Raw genomic sequence first — 14,860 nt, forward strand, 5'->3', positions numbered from 1 at the left:
TTAATATTTTCAATTTTATACTTAAGTATATTAGCAACATATCACTAGAACATATTTTTATAAAATAAATATGCAATATACATGAAGACACTATTAATTCCTATTAACTTGCACTTTCCAAACATCATTCTGTTTTCTCTTTTTAAAGATGTTACTATTTTAGATACTCCCTGTAAGTATATTCTTACAGTATTTTTTGTGTGTGTGACTAACATTAAATATAACATAATTTCTTCAAATTTTGTCTTTATGGTAGATACTAGAAAATTTTCTGCTTTTTAAAAGTGGAGTAATACTTCATTTTCTTTGTATTTCAAATTATATTTGTCCATTTATTTGGTACAAGATGTTTAAATTGTTTTCACCTATTAGCTTTTGTAGATAATGCTTCAATAAATTATGTGTAAATAACTCATTTAAACATATATGCAAGAGTTTATATCTGTGCTTCCTTCTAGTTTACTGCTTTTGGTGTTTTGCCTTTATACCGGTACTGAAGTGTTTTGTTTACTGTAGCTTTGTTTTGTGTTTGGAAATTATTAAGTGTGATGCCTTCAATATTTTTCTTTTTATTTATTTATTCATTTTAAATTTGTTTATTTTACTTTAGGTGCATACTATATCTGGCATTTCTCCCATGTTATCCCTCCCCACCCCATGCTATCTCTCCCTTACCCACCCAACTGCCCCCAGTGTGTGATGCTCCTCTCCCTGAGTCTGCCTGTTCTCGTTGTTCAATATCCACCTATGAGTGAGAATATATGGTGTTTGGCTTTCTGTACTTGTGTCAGTTTGCTGAGAATGATGGTTTCCGGATTCATCCAAGTCCCTACAAAGGACACGAACTCATCATTTTTTATGTATGTGTAGTATTCCATGGTGTGCATGTACAACATTTTCTTTGTCCAGTCTATCATTGATGGGCATTTGGGTTGGTTCCAGTTCTTTGCTGTTGTACACAGGGCTGCAATGAACATACATGTGCATGTGTCTTTATAGTAGAAGAAGTTATAGTTCTTTGGGTATATACCAAGTAATGAGATTGCTGGATCAAATGGAATTTCTATTTCTAGATCCTTGAGAAATTGCCACACTGTCTTCCACAATGGTTGAATTAATTTACACTCCCACTAACAGTGTAAAACTGTTCCTATTTCTCCACATCCTCTCCAGCATCTGTTATCTCCAGATTTTTTAATGATCACCTTTCTAACTGATGTGAGATGGTATCTCAATGTGGTTTTGATTTGCATTTCTCTAATGACTAGTGATGATGAACATTTTTTCATATATTTGTTGGCCTCATACATGTCTTCTTTTGAAAAATGTTCTTATCCTTTGCCTGCTTTTGAATCAGGTTGTTTGTTTTTTTCTTGTATATCTGTTTTAGTTCTTTGTAGATTCTGGATATTAGCCTTTGTCAGATGGGTAGAATGCAATTGTAGCAATTGTGAATGGGTGTTTGCTGTTGATTTGGCTCTCTGTTTGTCTGTTATTGGTATATAGGAATGCTTGTGATTTTTGCACATTTATTTTGTATCCTGAGATTTTGCTGAAGTTGCTTATCAGTTTCAGAAGATTTTGGGCTGAGACGATGGGGTCTTCTAGATATACAATCATGTCATCTGTAAATAGAGACAGTTTGACTTCCTCCTTTCCTAATTGAATGCCCTTTATTTCTTTTTCTTGCCTGATTTCTCTAACTAGAACTTCCAATACTATGTTGAATAGGAGTGGTGAGAGAGGGAGTCCTTGTCTAGCGCCTGATTTCAAAGGGAATTTTTCCAGCTTTTGCCTGTTCAGTATGATATTGGCTGTAGGTTTTTCTAATATAGCTTTTATCATTTTATGATACATTCCATCAATACCTAGTTTAGCGAGAGTTTTTAGCATGAAGGGCTGTTGAATTTTATCAAACGCCTTTTCTGCATCTAGATGATCATGTGGTTTTTGTCTTTGGTTCCATTTATATGTCAGTTTACATTTATGGATTTGTGTATGTTGAACCAACTTTGCATCCCCGGGACGAAGCCTACTTGGTCGTGATGGATAAGTTTCTTGATGTGCTGTTGCAATATGTTTGCCAGTATTTTACTGAAGATTTTTGTGTCGATGTTCATCATGGATATTGGCCTGAAGCTTTCTTTTTTAGTTGAGTCTCTGCCTAGTTTTGGTATCAGGCTGATGTTGGTCTCATAAAATAAGTCAGGGAGGATTCTGTCCTTTTGTATTGTTTGATACAGTTTCAGAAGGAATGGAACCAGCTCCTCTTTGTATGTCTGGTAGAATTTGGCTATGAACCTGTCTGGACCTGGACTTTTTTTGGTTGGTAGGCTATTGATTGCTGCCTCAACTTCAGCCCTTGTTATTGGTCTCTTCAGGGTTTCAACTTCCTCCTGGTATAGTCTTGGTAGAGTACAAGTGTCCAGGAATTTATCTATTTCTTCCTGTTTTACTGGTTTATGTGAGTAGAGCTGTTTGTAGTAACCTTTGATGGTAGTTTGTATTCCTGTGGGATTAGTGGTAATATCCCCTTTACCATTTTTTATTGTATCTATTTGATTCTTTTCTTTTTTATTAATCTGGCTAGCAGTCTGTCTATTTTGTTGATCTTTTCACAAAACCAGCTCCTGGATTTATTGATTTTTTGAAGGGATTTTTATGTCTCTATCTCCTTTGGTTCTGCTCTGATCTTAGTTATCTCTTGTCTTCTGCTGGCTTTTGAGGTTTTTTGATCTTGCTACTCTAGCTCTTTCAATTTTGACAATAGGGTGTCAATTTTAGATCTCTCCTTGTTTCTTATGTGGGCATTCATTGCTATAAATTTCCCTCTCGACACTGCTTTAAAGGTGTCCCAGAGATTCTGATAAGTTGTGTCTCATTCTGCTTGGCTTCAAAGAACATCTTTATTTCTGCCTTCATTTCATTGTCTATCTAATCGACACTCAGATGCAAGTTGTTCAGTTTCCAAGTGGTTGTGCAGGTTTGAGTGTGTTTCTTAATCCTGAGTTCTAGTCTGATTGTGCTATGGTCTGATAGACTATGATTTCTATTATTTTGCATTTGCTGAGGAGTGATGTGCTTCCAATGATGTGGTCAATTTTAGAGTACATGCAATGTTGTGCTGAGTAAAATGTATATTCTGTTGATTTGGGGTGGAGTGTTCTGTATATGTCTATTAGATTCTCTTGGTCCAGCTCTGCATTCAATTCCTGGATATCCTTGTTAATTTTCTGTCTCATTGATCTGTCTAATATGGACAGTGGAGTGTTGACGTCTCCCACTATTATTGTGTGGGCGTCTAAATCTTGTTTCAGGTCGTTTAGAACTTGCTTGATGTATCTGGGTGCTCCTGTGTTGGGGGCATATATATTTAGGATAGTTAGCTATTCCTGTTGGATTGATCCTTTTACGATTATGTAGTGTCCTTCTTTGGCTCTTTTGATCTTTGTTGGTTTGAAGTCCATTTCATTAGAGACTAGGATTGCAATCCCTGCTTTTTATTGTTCTCTATTTGCTTGGTAAATATTCTTCCATCCCTTTATTTTGAGTCTATGTGTGTCTTTGTGAGTGATATGGGTTTCCTGAATACAGCACACTGATGAGTTCTGACTTTTTATCCAGTTTGTCAGTCTGTGTCTTTTGATTGGGGCATTTAGGTCATTTACATTCAATGTTAATATTGTTATTTGTGAATTTAATCCTACCATTTTGCTACTGGCTGGTTTTCTTTGCCATTAGTTGATTCATTTTCTTCATTGCATTTTTGGTCTTTGTCCACTGGTTTGTTTTGGCAGTGACTGGTGCTTGTTCCTTTCTGTGCTTAGTGTTTCTTTTAGGAAAATAAACATTTTGCTTATTTTCTTGTAGGGCAGGTCTGGTGGTGACAAAATCTCTCAGTAATTGCTTGTCCATAAAGGATTTTATTTCTCCTTCACTTACAAAACTTAGTTTTTCTCAGTATGAGATTCTGGGTTGGAAGTTCTTTTTTTTAAGGATGTTGAATATTGGCCCCCACTCTCTTCTGGCTTGTAGAGTTTCTCCTGAGAGATCTGCTGCGAGTCTGATCTGACCTTTCTCTCTGGCTGCCCTCAGCATTTATTCCTTCATTTCAACCCTGGTGAATCTGATGATTGTGTGCCTTGGGGTACCTGGATAATATCCTGGAGTGTGTTTTCCAGCTTGGATTCATTCTCCCCATCATATTCAGGTACACTGATCAAGCGTAGATTAGGTCTTTTCATACAATCCCATATTTCTTGGAGGCTTTGCTCATTTCTTTTCACTCTTTTTCCTTCTGTCTTGTCTTCTCTTTTTATTTCATTGAGTTAATCTTCAATCTCTGATATCCTTTCTTCTGCTTGATTGATTCAGCTATTAAAACTTGTGTTTGCTTCAGGTAGTTCTTGTGCTGTGTTTTTCAACTCCATCAAGTTGTTTATGTTCTTCTCTAAGCTGGTTATTCTAGTTAGCATTTCGTGTAACCTTTTTTCATGGTTTTTGGTTTCTTTGCATTGAGCTAGAATGTGTTCCTTTAGCTCAGAAAAGTTTATTATCTACCTTCCAAAGCCTGTTTCCATCAATTCATCACACTCTTTGGTCAAGTTGTGATCCTGTGTTGTTGAGGAGTTGTGATCCCTTGAAGGAGAAGAGGTGTTCTGGTCTTTGATGGTTTCACCTTTTCTGAACTGTTTTTTTCCCATCTTTGTGGATTTACCTGGCTGTGATGTCAAGGAGCTGCTTGATGGGGTCACTTTTCCGCCTGTGGAGGCACTTCTGGGTTTCTAGGGACTCCTTCAAGTTACTATGGAAGCTTCTTGTATCTTTTTCATTTATACTGGGAGATTAGGCCCACCTCTTCCGCTGACCTGTAGGCACTGCAGGGTTGTCAAGAACACAATCCCGTTGCTACATAGGCTTCCTGTGTTTTTTATTAAAACGTGTAGCCCAGTCCCACCCCTCTAGTCATGGGTTGTGCCCTTCCTCCACTGGGCTGGATCATTCAGGGTTCATAGACTGTGGCATTAGCTGCACAACCCACTAGAGTCAGCGCTTTAGCCCTCTGGGGTTTGTGGGATAGGGTAGGGACCCACCCAGCCGCACTTGGCCATCTCCCCCTTTCAGCTTCTTCAGTCATGGGGTAGTGGCCGGCCCAGCTGCTCCCGATTATAGCTCTCTCTCTCTCTGGGAAAGGTGAGGGGGCGTTAGGTCCGTCTGCAGGCTCTTATTCAGCCCCATGCTTGTAAATTCCGTGCTTGAGTAGCAAAGATCCCCTGTTCTGTGTATTGCTGAGGCTTTGGGGGAAGCACTGTATCTGGACTGGAGTGCTAGAGAGAGAGCCTCTGACTTGCTGGTCAGATGCACTTTCCTGGGTGAAGCTGCACCCTTCCCTGCTTCAGCCTGCCCTGAGTGGGCTTTGCTCACCATCAGACCAGACCCATTGAAATGCTCCTGGTACCTCAGTTGGAGCTAAGAGATCTCGAATTCTGCATCTCTTCTCGCTGGATGTTGTGCACTGGAGTTGTGTCTAATCAGCCATCCTGAATCTCAGTTTTCTTCTTCTTTAAAATTATCTGGCTTTTTATGGTCCCTGGAAATTTCATATAATTTTGTTTTTGTTGTTTTCTATTTTCAGAAAAGTAAAAATGGAAATTTAAAAGAATTGTGCTCAATATGTGAGTCACTTTGGGCAGTATGGACATCTTCACATTATTATATCTTTCAACCCTTGAACAAGAGCATGCTGAAGAATGTGCTAATTTTTATAGTGTGTAAATTTTTCAGTTTTCCTTCTGGTACTGATTTATATTTTCATTCCATTTGGGATATAAAGAATAGTTCAAAATTTCAATGTTAAAACATTTGTTAAGACTTGTGGTATCACAGGTGGTCTACCTAACAGAACGTTTCATGATCTATTAAAAAGAATGTGTATTCTGCTCTCTGTATACATTTGTTAACTGTAATTATTGTATACTGCGTTCAACTTTTTGTTCCCTTATTTATATTTAGTTTTGCTTTATTCATTACTGAAAGTGGGATATTGAACTACCTTACCATTATTACATTGTTATCTATGTTTTGCTTCAATTCTGTCAATGTTTGCTTCATATGTTGGGAAAAAAAAAACTAATGTGAGTTCTATTTGTAGGTTCTTCATGAATGAACCCTCCTACATTTTATTGTCTTACTTTGTTGTGAATTTTGACTTAAAGGAAACTACATGAAATATGACAGCTGTTGATTAATCGTTGCCTCTCCTTATTTGGTTAATACCTGTATGGAATGTTTTTTCTATCCTGCCATTTTCAATCTACTGTTAAATTGGATCTGAAGTGAGTCTCTTGGAGACATGATATAGTTAGATCTTTTTTTTTTTTTTTAAGTTTTCATAGTCAGTATATGAGTTTAGATTAGAAAGTTTACTCCATTATTACTTAAATAATTTTATGAAAAACAAAATCTTACTATCACCATTCTGTTGTTTTATTTGACACTTTTAGCAATTTTGTCTCTATTGCTTCTTCTTTCTTTGTGTAATATTTACTTGATAGTGAAATCCCTTGACTCCAACTTTTTGTTTTTCTTTATAGGTATTTTCCATGTGGTAAACGTGGGGATTACTGAAAACCTCTTAAAGTTACTATTGATTTTAAACTGCTAACGACTTGCCATCTTTTGCACACAAAAATTTATCTTCATTATATTTACTCTCAACGTTATCAGTATCACTAATAATATGCTATGTTTCCTACATATTAACATTTTCAAAATTATTTGTATGCTTTTATCTTTCTTTTTTTTTCCTGTTATTTTAACAAATCAAGGAATAGCTGAAACATATTTAAATTGCAGGCATAATTAAAAAAAATTTTTGATCATAATATAGTACTATATTTTAATCATATTTTAGGTTTTGGGGTACATGTGAAGAACATGCAAGATTGTGGCCTAGGTACGCACTTGGCAATGTGATTTGCTACCTTCATCTCCTTCACCTATATGTGGCATTTATCCCAATGATATCCCTCCCTAACTCCCCACCCCCCACTGTCCCCTCCCCTATTTCCCCCCAACAGACCCCAGTGTGTAGTGCTCCCCTCCCTGTGTCCATGTGTTCTCATTGTTCAACACCCACCTATGAGTGAGAACATGCGGTGTCTGATTTTCTGTTCTTGTGTCAGTTTGCTGAGAATGATGGTATCCAGGTTCATCAATGTCCTTACAAAGGACACGAACTCATCGTTTTTGATGGCTGCATAATATTCCATGGTGTATATGTGCCACATTTTCCCTGTCCAGTCTATCATCGATGGGCATTTAGGTTGGATCCAGGTCTTTGCTATTGTCAACTGTGCTGCAATGAACATTCGTGTGCATGTGTCTTTATAGTAGAACGATTTATATTCCTTTGGATATATACCCAGTAATGGGATTGCTGGGTCAAATGGAATTTCTATTTCTAGGTTCTTGAGGGATTGCCACACTGTCTTCCACAATGGGTGAACTAATTTACACTCCCACCAACCGTGTAAAAGTGTTCCTATTTCTCCACATCCTCTCCAGCATCTGTTGTCTCCAGATTTTTTAATGATCGCCATTCTGACTGGCGTGAGATGGTATCTCAATGTGGTTTTGATTTGCATTTCTCTAATGACCAGTGATGATCAATCATTTTTTCATATTTCTTAGCCTCATGTATGTCTTCTTTTGTAAAGTGTCTGTTCATATCCTTTGCCCACTTTTGAATGGGCTTTTTTTTTTTCTTGTAAATCTGCTTTAGTTCCTGGTAAATTCTGGATATCAGCCCTTTGTCAGATGGGTAGATTGCAAAAATTTTTTCCCATTCCGTTGGTTGCCGATTCACTGTAATGACTGTTTCTTTTGCCATGCAGAAGCTGTGGAGTTTGATCAGGTCCCATTTGTCTATTTTGGCTTTTGTTGCCAATGCTTTTGGTGTTTTGGTCATGAAGTCCTTGCCTATGCCTATGTCCTGAATGGTTTTGTCTAGATTTTCTTCTATGGTTTTGATGGTGTTAGGTCTTATGTTTAAGTCTTTAATCCATCTGGAGTTAATTTTAGTGTAAGGTGTTGGGAAGGGGTCCAGTTTCTGCTTTCTGAACATGGCTATCCAGTTTTCCCAACACCATTTATTAAACAGAGAAACCTTTCCCCATTGCTTGTTTTCGTCAAGTTTGTCAAAGATTGAACAGTTGTAGATATGTTGTCTTGCCTTCAAGGCCTCTGTTCTGTTCCATTGGTCTATATCTTTGTTTTGGTACCAGTACCATGCTGTTTTGATTACTGTAGCCTTGTAGTATAGTTTGAAGTCCGGTAGTGTGATGCCTCCCACTTTGTTCTTTTTGCTTAGAATTGACTTGGCTATGCAGGCTCTCTTTTGTTTCCATATGAAGTTTAAGGTGTTTTTTTCCAGTTCTGTGAAGAAGGTCATTGGTAGCTTGATGAGGATAGCGTTGAATCTGTAAATTACTTGGGGCAGTATGGCCATTTTCACAATATTGATTCTTCATAACCATGAACATGGAATGTTTCTCCATCTGTTTGTGTCCACTCTTATTTCATTGAGCAGTGATTTGTAGTTCTCCTTGAAGAGATCCTTTACATTCCTTGTTAGTTTTATTCCTAGGTATTTTATTCTCTTTGTAGCAATCGTGAATGGCAGTTCATTCTTGATTTGGCTCTCTTTAAGTCTGTTGTTGGTGTATAGAAATGCTTGGGATTTTTGCATATTGATTTCGTATCCTGAGATTTTGCTGAAGTTGCTTATCAGTTTCAGGAGCTTTTGGGCTGAGACGTTGGGGTCTTCTAAATATACAAACATGTCATCTGCAAATAGAGACAATTTGACTTCCGCCTTTCCTATTTGAATACCCTTATTTCTTTTTCAACTGTGCTTGCTGTGAAGCTCTCAACCCAGAGCATTTCCAATTGCTGTTTTTTTTTGTTGTTGTTGTTTGTTTGTTTGTTTGTTTTTTTGTGGATGTGGGACCAGCCGAGCCTGATCACCTGGCTCCCTGCCTCAGAGCCCTTTTTTTTTTCTTTTAGTTGAATAGTTGACTCTCTTGCCTGCTGAAAAGTTGCTGGGATCTGTGTGCTTTCCCATGTTGTGACCCACTGAGCTGGCTGAAACAGCGGCAGTGAGATTCGTGGAGCTTTTTTTTTTTTTTTTGCCCAGGTATATCCTGGCCTGGCTACCTGTTTCAGCCCCCTTTTTTAATCATATGAATGGGCAACTGTGGCTTCCCAGACCTCCACTCACCAGACCCAGACCAGTGTGTTTTGTATGGAGAACCACCGTGCTGGGACACTGGCAAAACAGCTGTGCTGGCGACCCATGGGGCTCCTCCACCTAGTCTGTAGGCAATAAAAATCCATCTGGAAATGCGGCATCCACTCACTCTCTGCACTTTCACTGGGAGCTGCAATTCTGAGCTGCTCCTAAGTGGCCATCTTGGATCTTCCTCTCCGTACTACACATTTTTATAGTTGAGTATGTGCATATTTTTTTAGAGAGTTATTTATTTTTACATGATTTTATGTTTTTTGTTTATCTTATTTTCAGTGAGAGAAACTTATACATTTCTTGTAGAAAAGTTTTCACACTGTTTTCTACATTTTGATTACCTTGGAAAGTCAATTTTTTCTTTTATTTGAAAGGATACCTTGCTGAACATAGTAGTCTTGTTTAGACATTTTTAAAAATTATTTTTTAGTGTTTTAACTTTATCATCCAACTTTTTTCTTGCCTCAAAGGTTTCTGTTTAGAAATCTCATGGCAATCTTGCAGGATCATGGCTATAAATGATACCTTTCTTTTCTTTTCTCTTGCATTCCAGATTCTCTTCTTATTTGTGACTTTCAAATCATTATTATGTTGTGGAGTTGTTGTTGTTTTTGTTGTTTGGTATTTCTTCATGTTAATCTTAGTTAAAATTTGCTTAGCTTCTTGATTTTTAGTTTATTTTTTAAAATGTGGAAATGTGTATCAGTCTTACTTTGTACTTCTGCTTCAAATTTTTTTGTATGTGTTTATCTCTTAGGTGATAGTTTCATTTTTTTTTTTTATTTTGTTTCTATGTACCCATTTCACTAATTAAGCATCATTAAGGTGATTTGTTTTTCTTTCAAAAAACAGTTCTAGCTAAATTCACATTGTTTCAGGTAATTTTTACACATCCATTTTTCTAGGATTGATTTCTGGATATTCATTTTATTCTTTGATTCAGCCACATCATCCTGATGTTTTGTGTATGTAATCTCTGGTTGTGATTTGTACAAAAAAAGCCACATGTCAAAATATTTATGTAGTGGCTTTGGTTTGGGCTAATATGGCACCAATTTTTTAGGCTAGAGATTTTTTGAGTCTCTCAAACCTGTTATATGAATGTGATTTCTCTGGGCTTGTGAGTTTTTCCATTAAAGAAGATTCCCATGTTTTTTATATAGAACCTACAATCACTTTCTATACCCATTGCCCATCTATGGTTTTTCGTCTTTTGTAACTGTCATTTATTTCAGCTGACCAAACCTGTCATTCAAAGTATATCACCATTTCTTTCAGCACTGTCATGGAACATAGAAATTGTTTTTTGGCAAGGCCAAAGAAAGCCAGGAGTATGGACACATTGGCACTATTTATTTTTCAAAGGAGAAGCCAGAAATTGGGTGTTTATACTCAAAGGCACTGTGCTGTAGTAGGGAAAAAGAATGGGTGTAGTGGCTAAATAACTTTTCTTCCACTTCTATATAATTCTTGGCATTATACTCACTTGTGTTGTTGCAAATAGTTAACTGGTTTTTGTATTTATTTTAGTTAGTATATTTCTATTAAGTTTATATGTGTATAAAGAAATTAGAGCTGGTAGCATTTTGTTGTCTCACTGTGTTAACGTAATTAGTATAATTTTATATGCATAAAGTGTATTCACCTTAATCTAACAAGTAAGATCATTTGTTTTTCAACTTGGTCTTTTTTTTTTTCTGCAGAGGTATTGCCAAAGCAGTACATAAAAGATTCATCTAAAAACATAATACTGAGAAAATATGAAAAGTGTCACCTTGATAATTTATACTTAAGGGAAGAATGGCCAAATGTGAATGATTGCAAGGGGCCGAAGAGTAGTTGTAATTGCCCTCATCAATGTTTATCAACCACCCATAGTAAAACATGTCAATGTAATAAATGTGGCAAAACTTCTGAGTGGTGCTCATTTCTAAACGAAGATAAGAAAATTTGTAGCAGAGTGATATCTTACACGTGTGAGGAATATGTTGAAGCCTTTAATAGCTTCTCAGACTTTAGTCAACACAAGAAAATTCATACTGGGGAGAAACCCTACAAGTGTGAGGAATGTGGCAAAGGTTTTATCTGCTCCTCAACTCTTATTGAACACAACAGAATACATACTGTAGAGAAACCTTACAAATGTGAAAAATGTGGTAAAGTCTTCAGGATTTTTTCAAAGCTTGCTTTTCATAAGGGAATTCATACTGGAGATAGACCTTACAGATGTGAAGAATGCGGCAAAGCCTTTGATCATTCCTCACGTCTTAACAGACACAAGATAATTCATACTGGAGAGGGACCTTACAAATGTGATGAATGTGGCAAAGTCCTTTGGGCATTTTCAGATCTTACTGTTCATAAGAGAATTCATACTGGAGAGAGGCCTTACAAATGTGAACAATGCGGAAAAGCCTTTGGTTGCTCCTCAACTCTTAATAAACACAAGAGAATTCATACTGGAGAGAGACCTTATAAATGTGAAGAATGTGGCAAAACCTTTGCTTGGTCCTCAAATTTTGCTAGGCACAAGAGAATTCATACTGGAGAGATACCTTGCAGATGTGAAGAATGTGGCAAAGCCTTTGATTGCCCCTCAATTCTTAATAGACACAAGAGAATTCATACTGGAGAGAGACCTTACAAATGTGAAGAATGTGACAAAGCCGTTAGCGTTTTTTCAGAGCTTACTATTCATAGGAGAATTCATACAGGAGATAGACCTTACAGATGTGAAGAGTGCGGCAAAGCCTTTGATCATTCCTCACGTCTTAACAGACACAAGATAATTCATATTGTAGAGGCACCTTACAAATGTGAAGAATGTGGCAAACTCCTTTGGAGATTTTCAGAGCTTACTGTTCATAAGAGAATTCATACTGGAGAGAGGCCTTACAAATGTGAACAATGCGGAAAAGCCTTTGGTTGCTCCTCAACTCTTAATAAACACAAGAGAATTCATACTGGAGAGAGACCTTATATATGTGAAGAATGTGGCAAAGCCTTTGATCGTTCCTCAACTCTTAAGAGACACAAGAGAATTCATAGTGGAGATAGACCTTACAGATGTGAAGAGTGCGGCAAAGCCTTTGATCGTTCCTCAACTCTTAAGAGACACAAAATAATTCATACTAGAGATGCCTTACAAATGTGAAGAATGCGGAAAAGCCTTTGGTCACTCCTCATGTCTTAAAAAACACAAGAGAATTCATACTGGTGAGAGACCGTTCAAATGTGAAGAATGTGGTGAAACTTTTGTTTGGTCCTCAATTTTTGTTAGACACAAGAGAATTCATACTGGAGAGAGACCTTACAGATGTGAAGAATGTGGCCAAGCCTTCGATTGCTCCTCAATTCTTAATAGACACAAGAGAATTCATACTGGAGAGAGACCTTACAAATGTGAAGAATGTGGCAAAGTTCTTAGGGATTTTTCAGAGCTTACTGTTCATAAGACAATGCATAATGAAGAGAGGCCTTACCGATGTGAAGAATGCAGCAAAGCCTTTGGTTGCTCCTCAAATCTTAAAAAACACAAGAGAATTCATACTGAGGAGAGACCTTTCAAACGTGAAGAATGGCACAGTCTTTAGGGTTCTTTCAGAGGTAAGAATTCATACTGGAGAGAGGCCTTACAAATGTAAAGAATGTGGCAAAGTCTTTGGCTGCACCACAGTTCTTCATTTACACAAGATAATTCATTCAGGAGAGAGACTGTTCAAATGTGAAGAATGTGGCAAAGCCTTTGGCTGCAACTCAACTCTTGTTAGACACAAGAGAATCCATAGTGGAGAGAAACCTTAAAAATGTGAAGAATGTGGCAAAGCCTATATGTTGTCCTCAGGTCTTATTGATCATAACAGAACTCATACTGGAGACAAACCCTATCAATGTGAAGAGTATGGCACAACTTTTTCCACTCCTCAAACCTTATTAAGTGGAAGAGAATTCATGCTAGAAGCAGACCTAACAAATGTGAAGAATGCAGCAAAATCTTGAAGTGCTTCTCAACCCTTACTAAACATGACACTATTCATAATGAAGAAAAACTCTACAAGTGTTGAAAATATAAAAAAGCCTTTAAAAGGTCCCCAAATTTTGTTGAATATTGGAGATTTCATACTGAAAATATACAATATAAACTTAATTACTGTTGAGGGGCATTTTAAAAAGACTTACAGTCCACAATTTTACTTTGTAAAAATTTACTGTACAGAAAAATTAAAAATGGAAAAATGCAGTACTTTTGCTTGCATTACAGATCTTATACACAGAAAAATTTAAAAGGAATACCTTCCAACATTTTCACAGAAATATCAAATTTTTAAAAAGAATAATAGCTCCTGCATTTGCTGATTTTTAAAAATAGATTCAGTATTTTTAGCTCTAAATTTTGTTCTTAATATTGTGTTATTCTGGCATTGAGATTTGCTTTCTTGTCTCTAGTTTATGTACTTGTAAAATTAGGCTTTTAATGTGATCTTCCTAACTTTATGTTGTGAGCATTTAACTCTGTGAATTATTGTGTTGACACTCCCTTTGCTGCATTCTAAAGATTTTGGTTTGTTATGACTAATTTCAAAAAACTTATTTATTCTGATATAGCAAGGTTATTCAATTTTCATGTAATTATGGTTTTTAGTGAATTTCTTAGTCAATTTGTAATTTGATTTTGCTGTGGTCCAAGAGATTGCTATATCAGCTATTTTGCATTTTTTGAGGAGTGTTTTATTTCGAATTATATGATTGATTTTAGAGCATGCGTCATGGTGGTAAAAAAAATGTATGTTTTATCTTTGGTTACAAAGTTCTATAAATATCTCTCAGGTCAGTTTGACACAGTGTCAAATTTAGGTTTTTAATATCTTTGCTAATTTTCTGTATCAGTGATCTATTATTGTTATTGAAGTGTTAAATTTCCCCATTACTATTGTATAAGAGTTGATGTCTCTTAAATGTCTCTAAGAACTTGATTTATGAATCTGGATGCTTTTACATTGGATGTATATGTATTTAGCATAGTTAATTCTTTACCTTTATATAATGCCCTTCTTTACCTTTTTATAATCTTTCTTGATTTAAATTATGTTTTGTCAGAGACAAGGGTTGCAACACTTGCTTTTTTCTGTCTTTTTATTTGCAAGGTAGGTTTTTATCCATCTTTTTGCATCTATGTGATGTAAATTTCTTGGACACAGTATACAACTGTGTCTTGATTATGCAGATTTGTCACTTTGTCTTTTCTTTGGGGCATTTAGCCCATTTACATTTAAGGTTAGTATTGGTAAGTGTGGATTTTATTCTGTCATCATAATCTTATCTTGTTATTTTACAGAATTGTTTATTGTGTAAATGTGTTTTATGGTTGCTGTTGTATCACTCGTTTGTGTACTTCATGTGTTTTTGTAGTATCTGGTAATTCTCTTTCCTTAGTTCTTTCTTTAGCAGTTCTAGTAAGGTAGTCCTGGTAGTAACAAATTTTCTTAGTATTTTCTTTTCTTTTCTTTTTTTTTGAGACAGAATCTCACTCTGTCACCCAGGTTCAAGTGCCATGGC

General features: G+C 36.3%; 1 protein-coding gene across 1 annotated transcript in view; it reads left to right on the forward strand.

The window, feature by feature from the left end:
• The window catches only part of LOC110569393 (zinc finger protein 722-like), a 79,772-nt gene extending 72,872 nt beyond the window's left edge, over positions 1-6,900 (forward strand). Inside the window, exon 10 of the mRNA XM_064362702.1 lies at positions 6,594-6,900. Coding sequence (XP_064218772.1) covers positions 6,594-6,664 — 71 coding nt within the window. The 3' untranslated portion in view covers positions 6,665-6,900. The remainder of the gene's footprint in view (positions 1-6,593) is intronic.
• Positions 6,901-14,860: the final 7,960 nt, after the last annotated feature.

The sequence above is a fragment of the Aotus nancymaae genome, unplaced genomic scaffold (genome assembly GCF_030222135.1).
Source record: "Aotus nancymaae isolate 86718 unplaced genomic scaffold, 86718_ANA_hifiasm-v0.15.2.pri h1tg000049l, whole genome shotgun sequence".
Taxonomy (NCBI): domain Eukaryota; kingdom Metazoa; phylum Chordata; class Mammalia; order Primates; family Aotidae; genus Aotus; species Aotus nancymaae.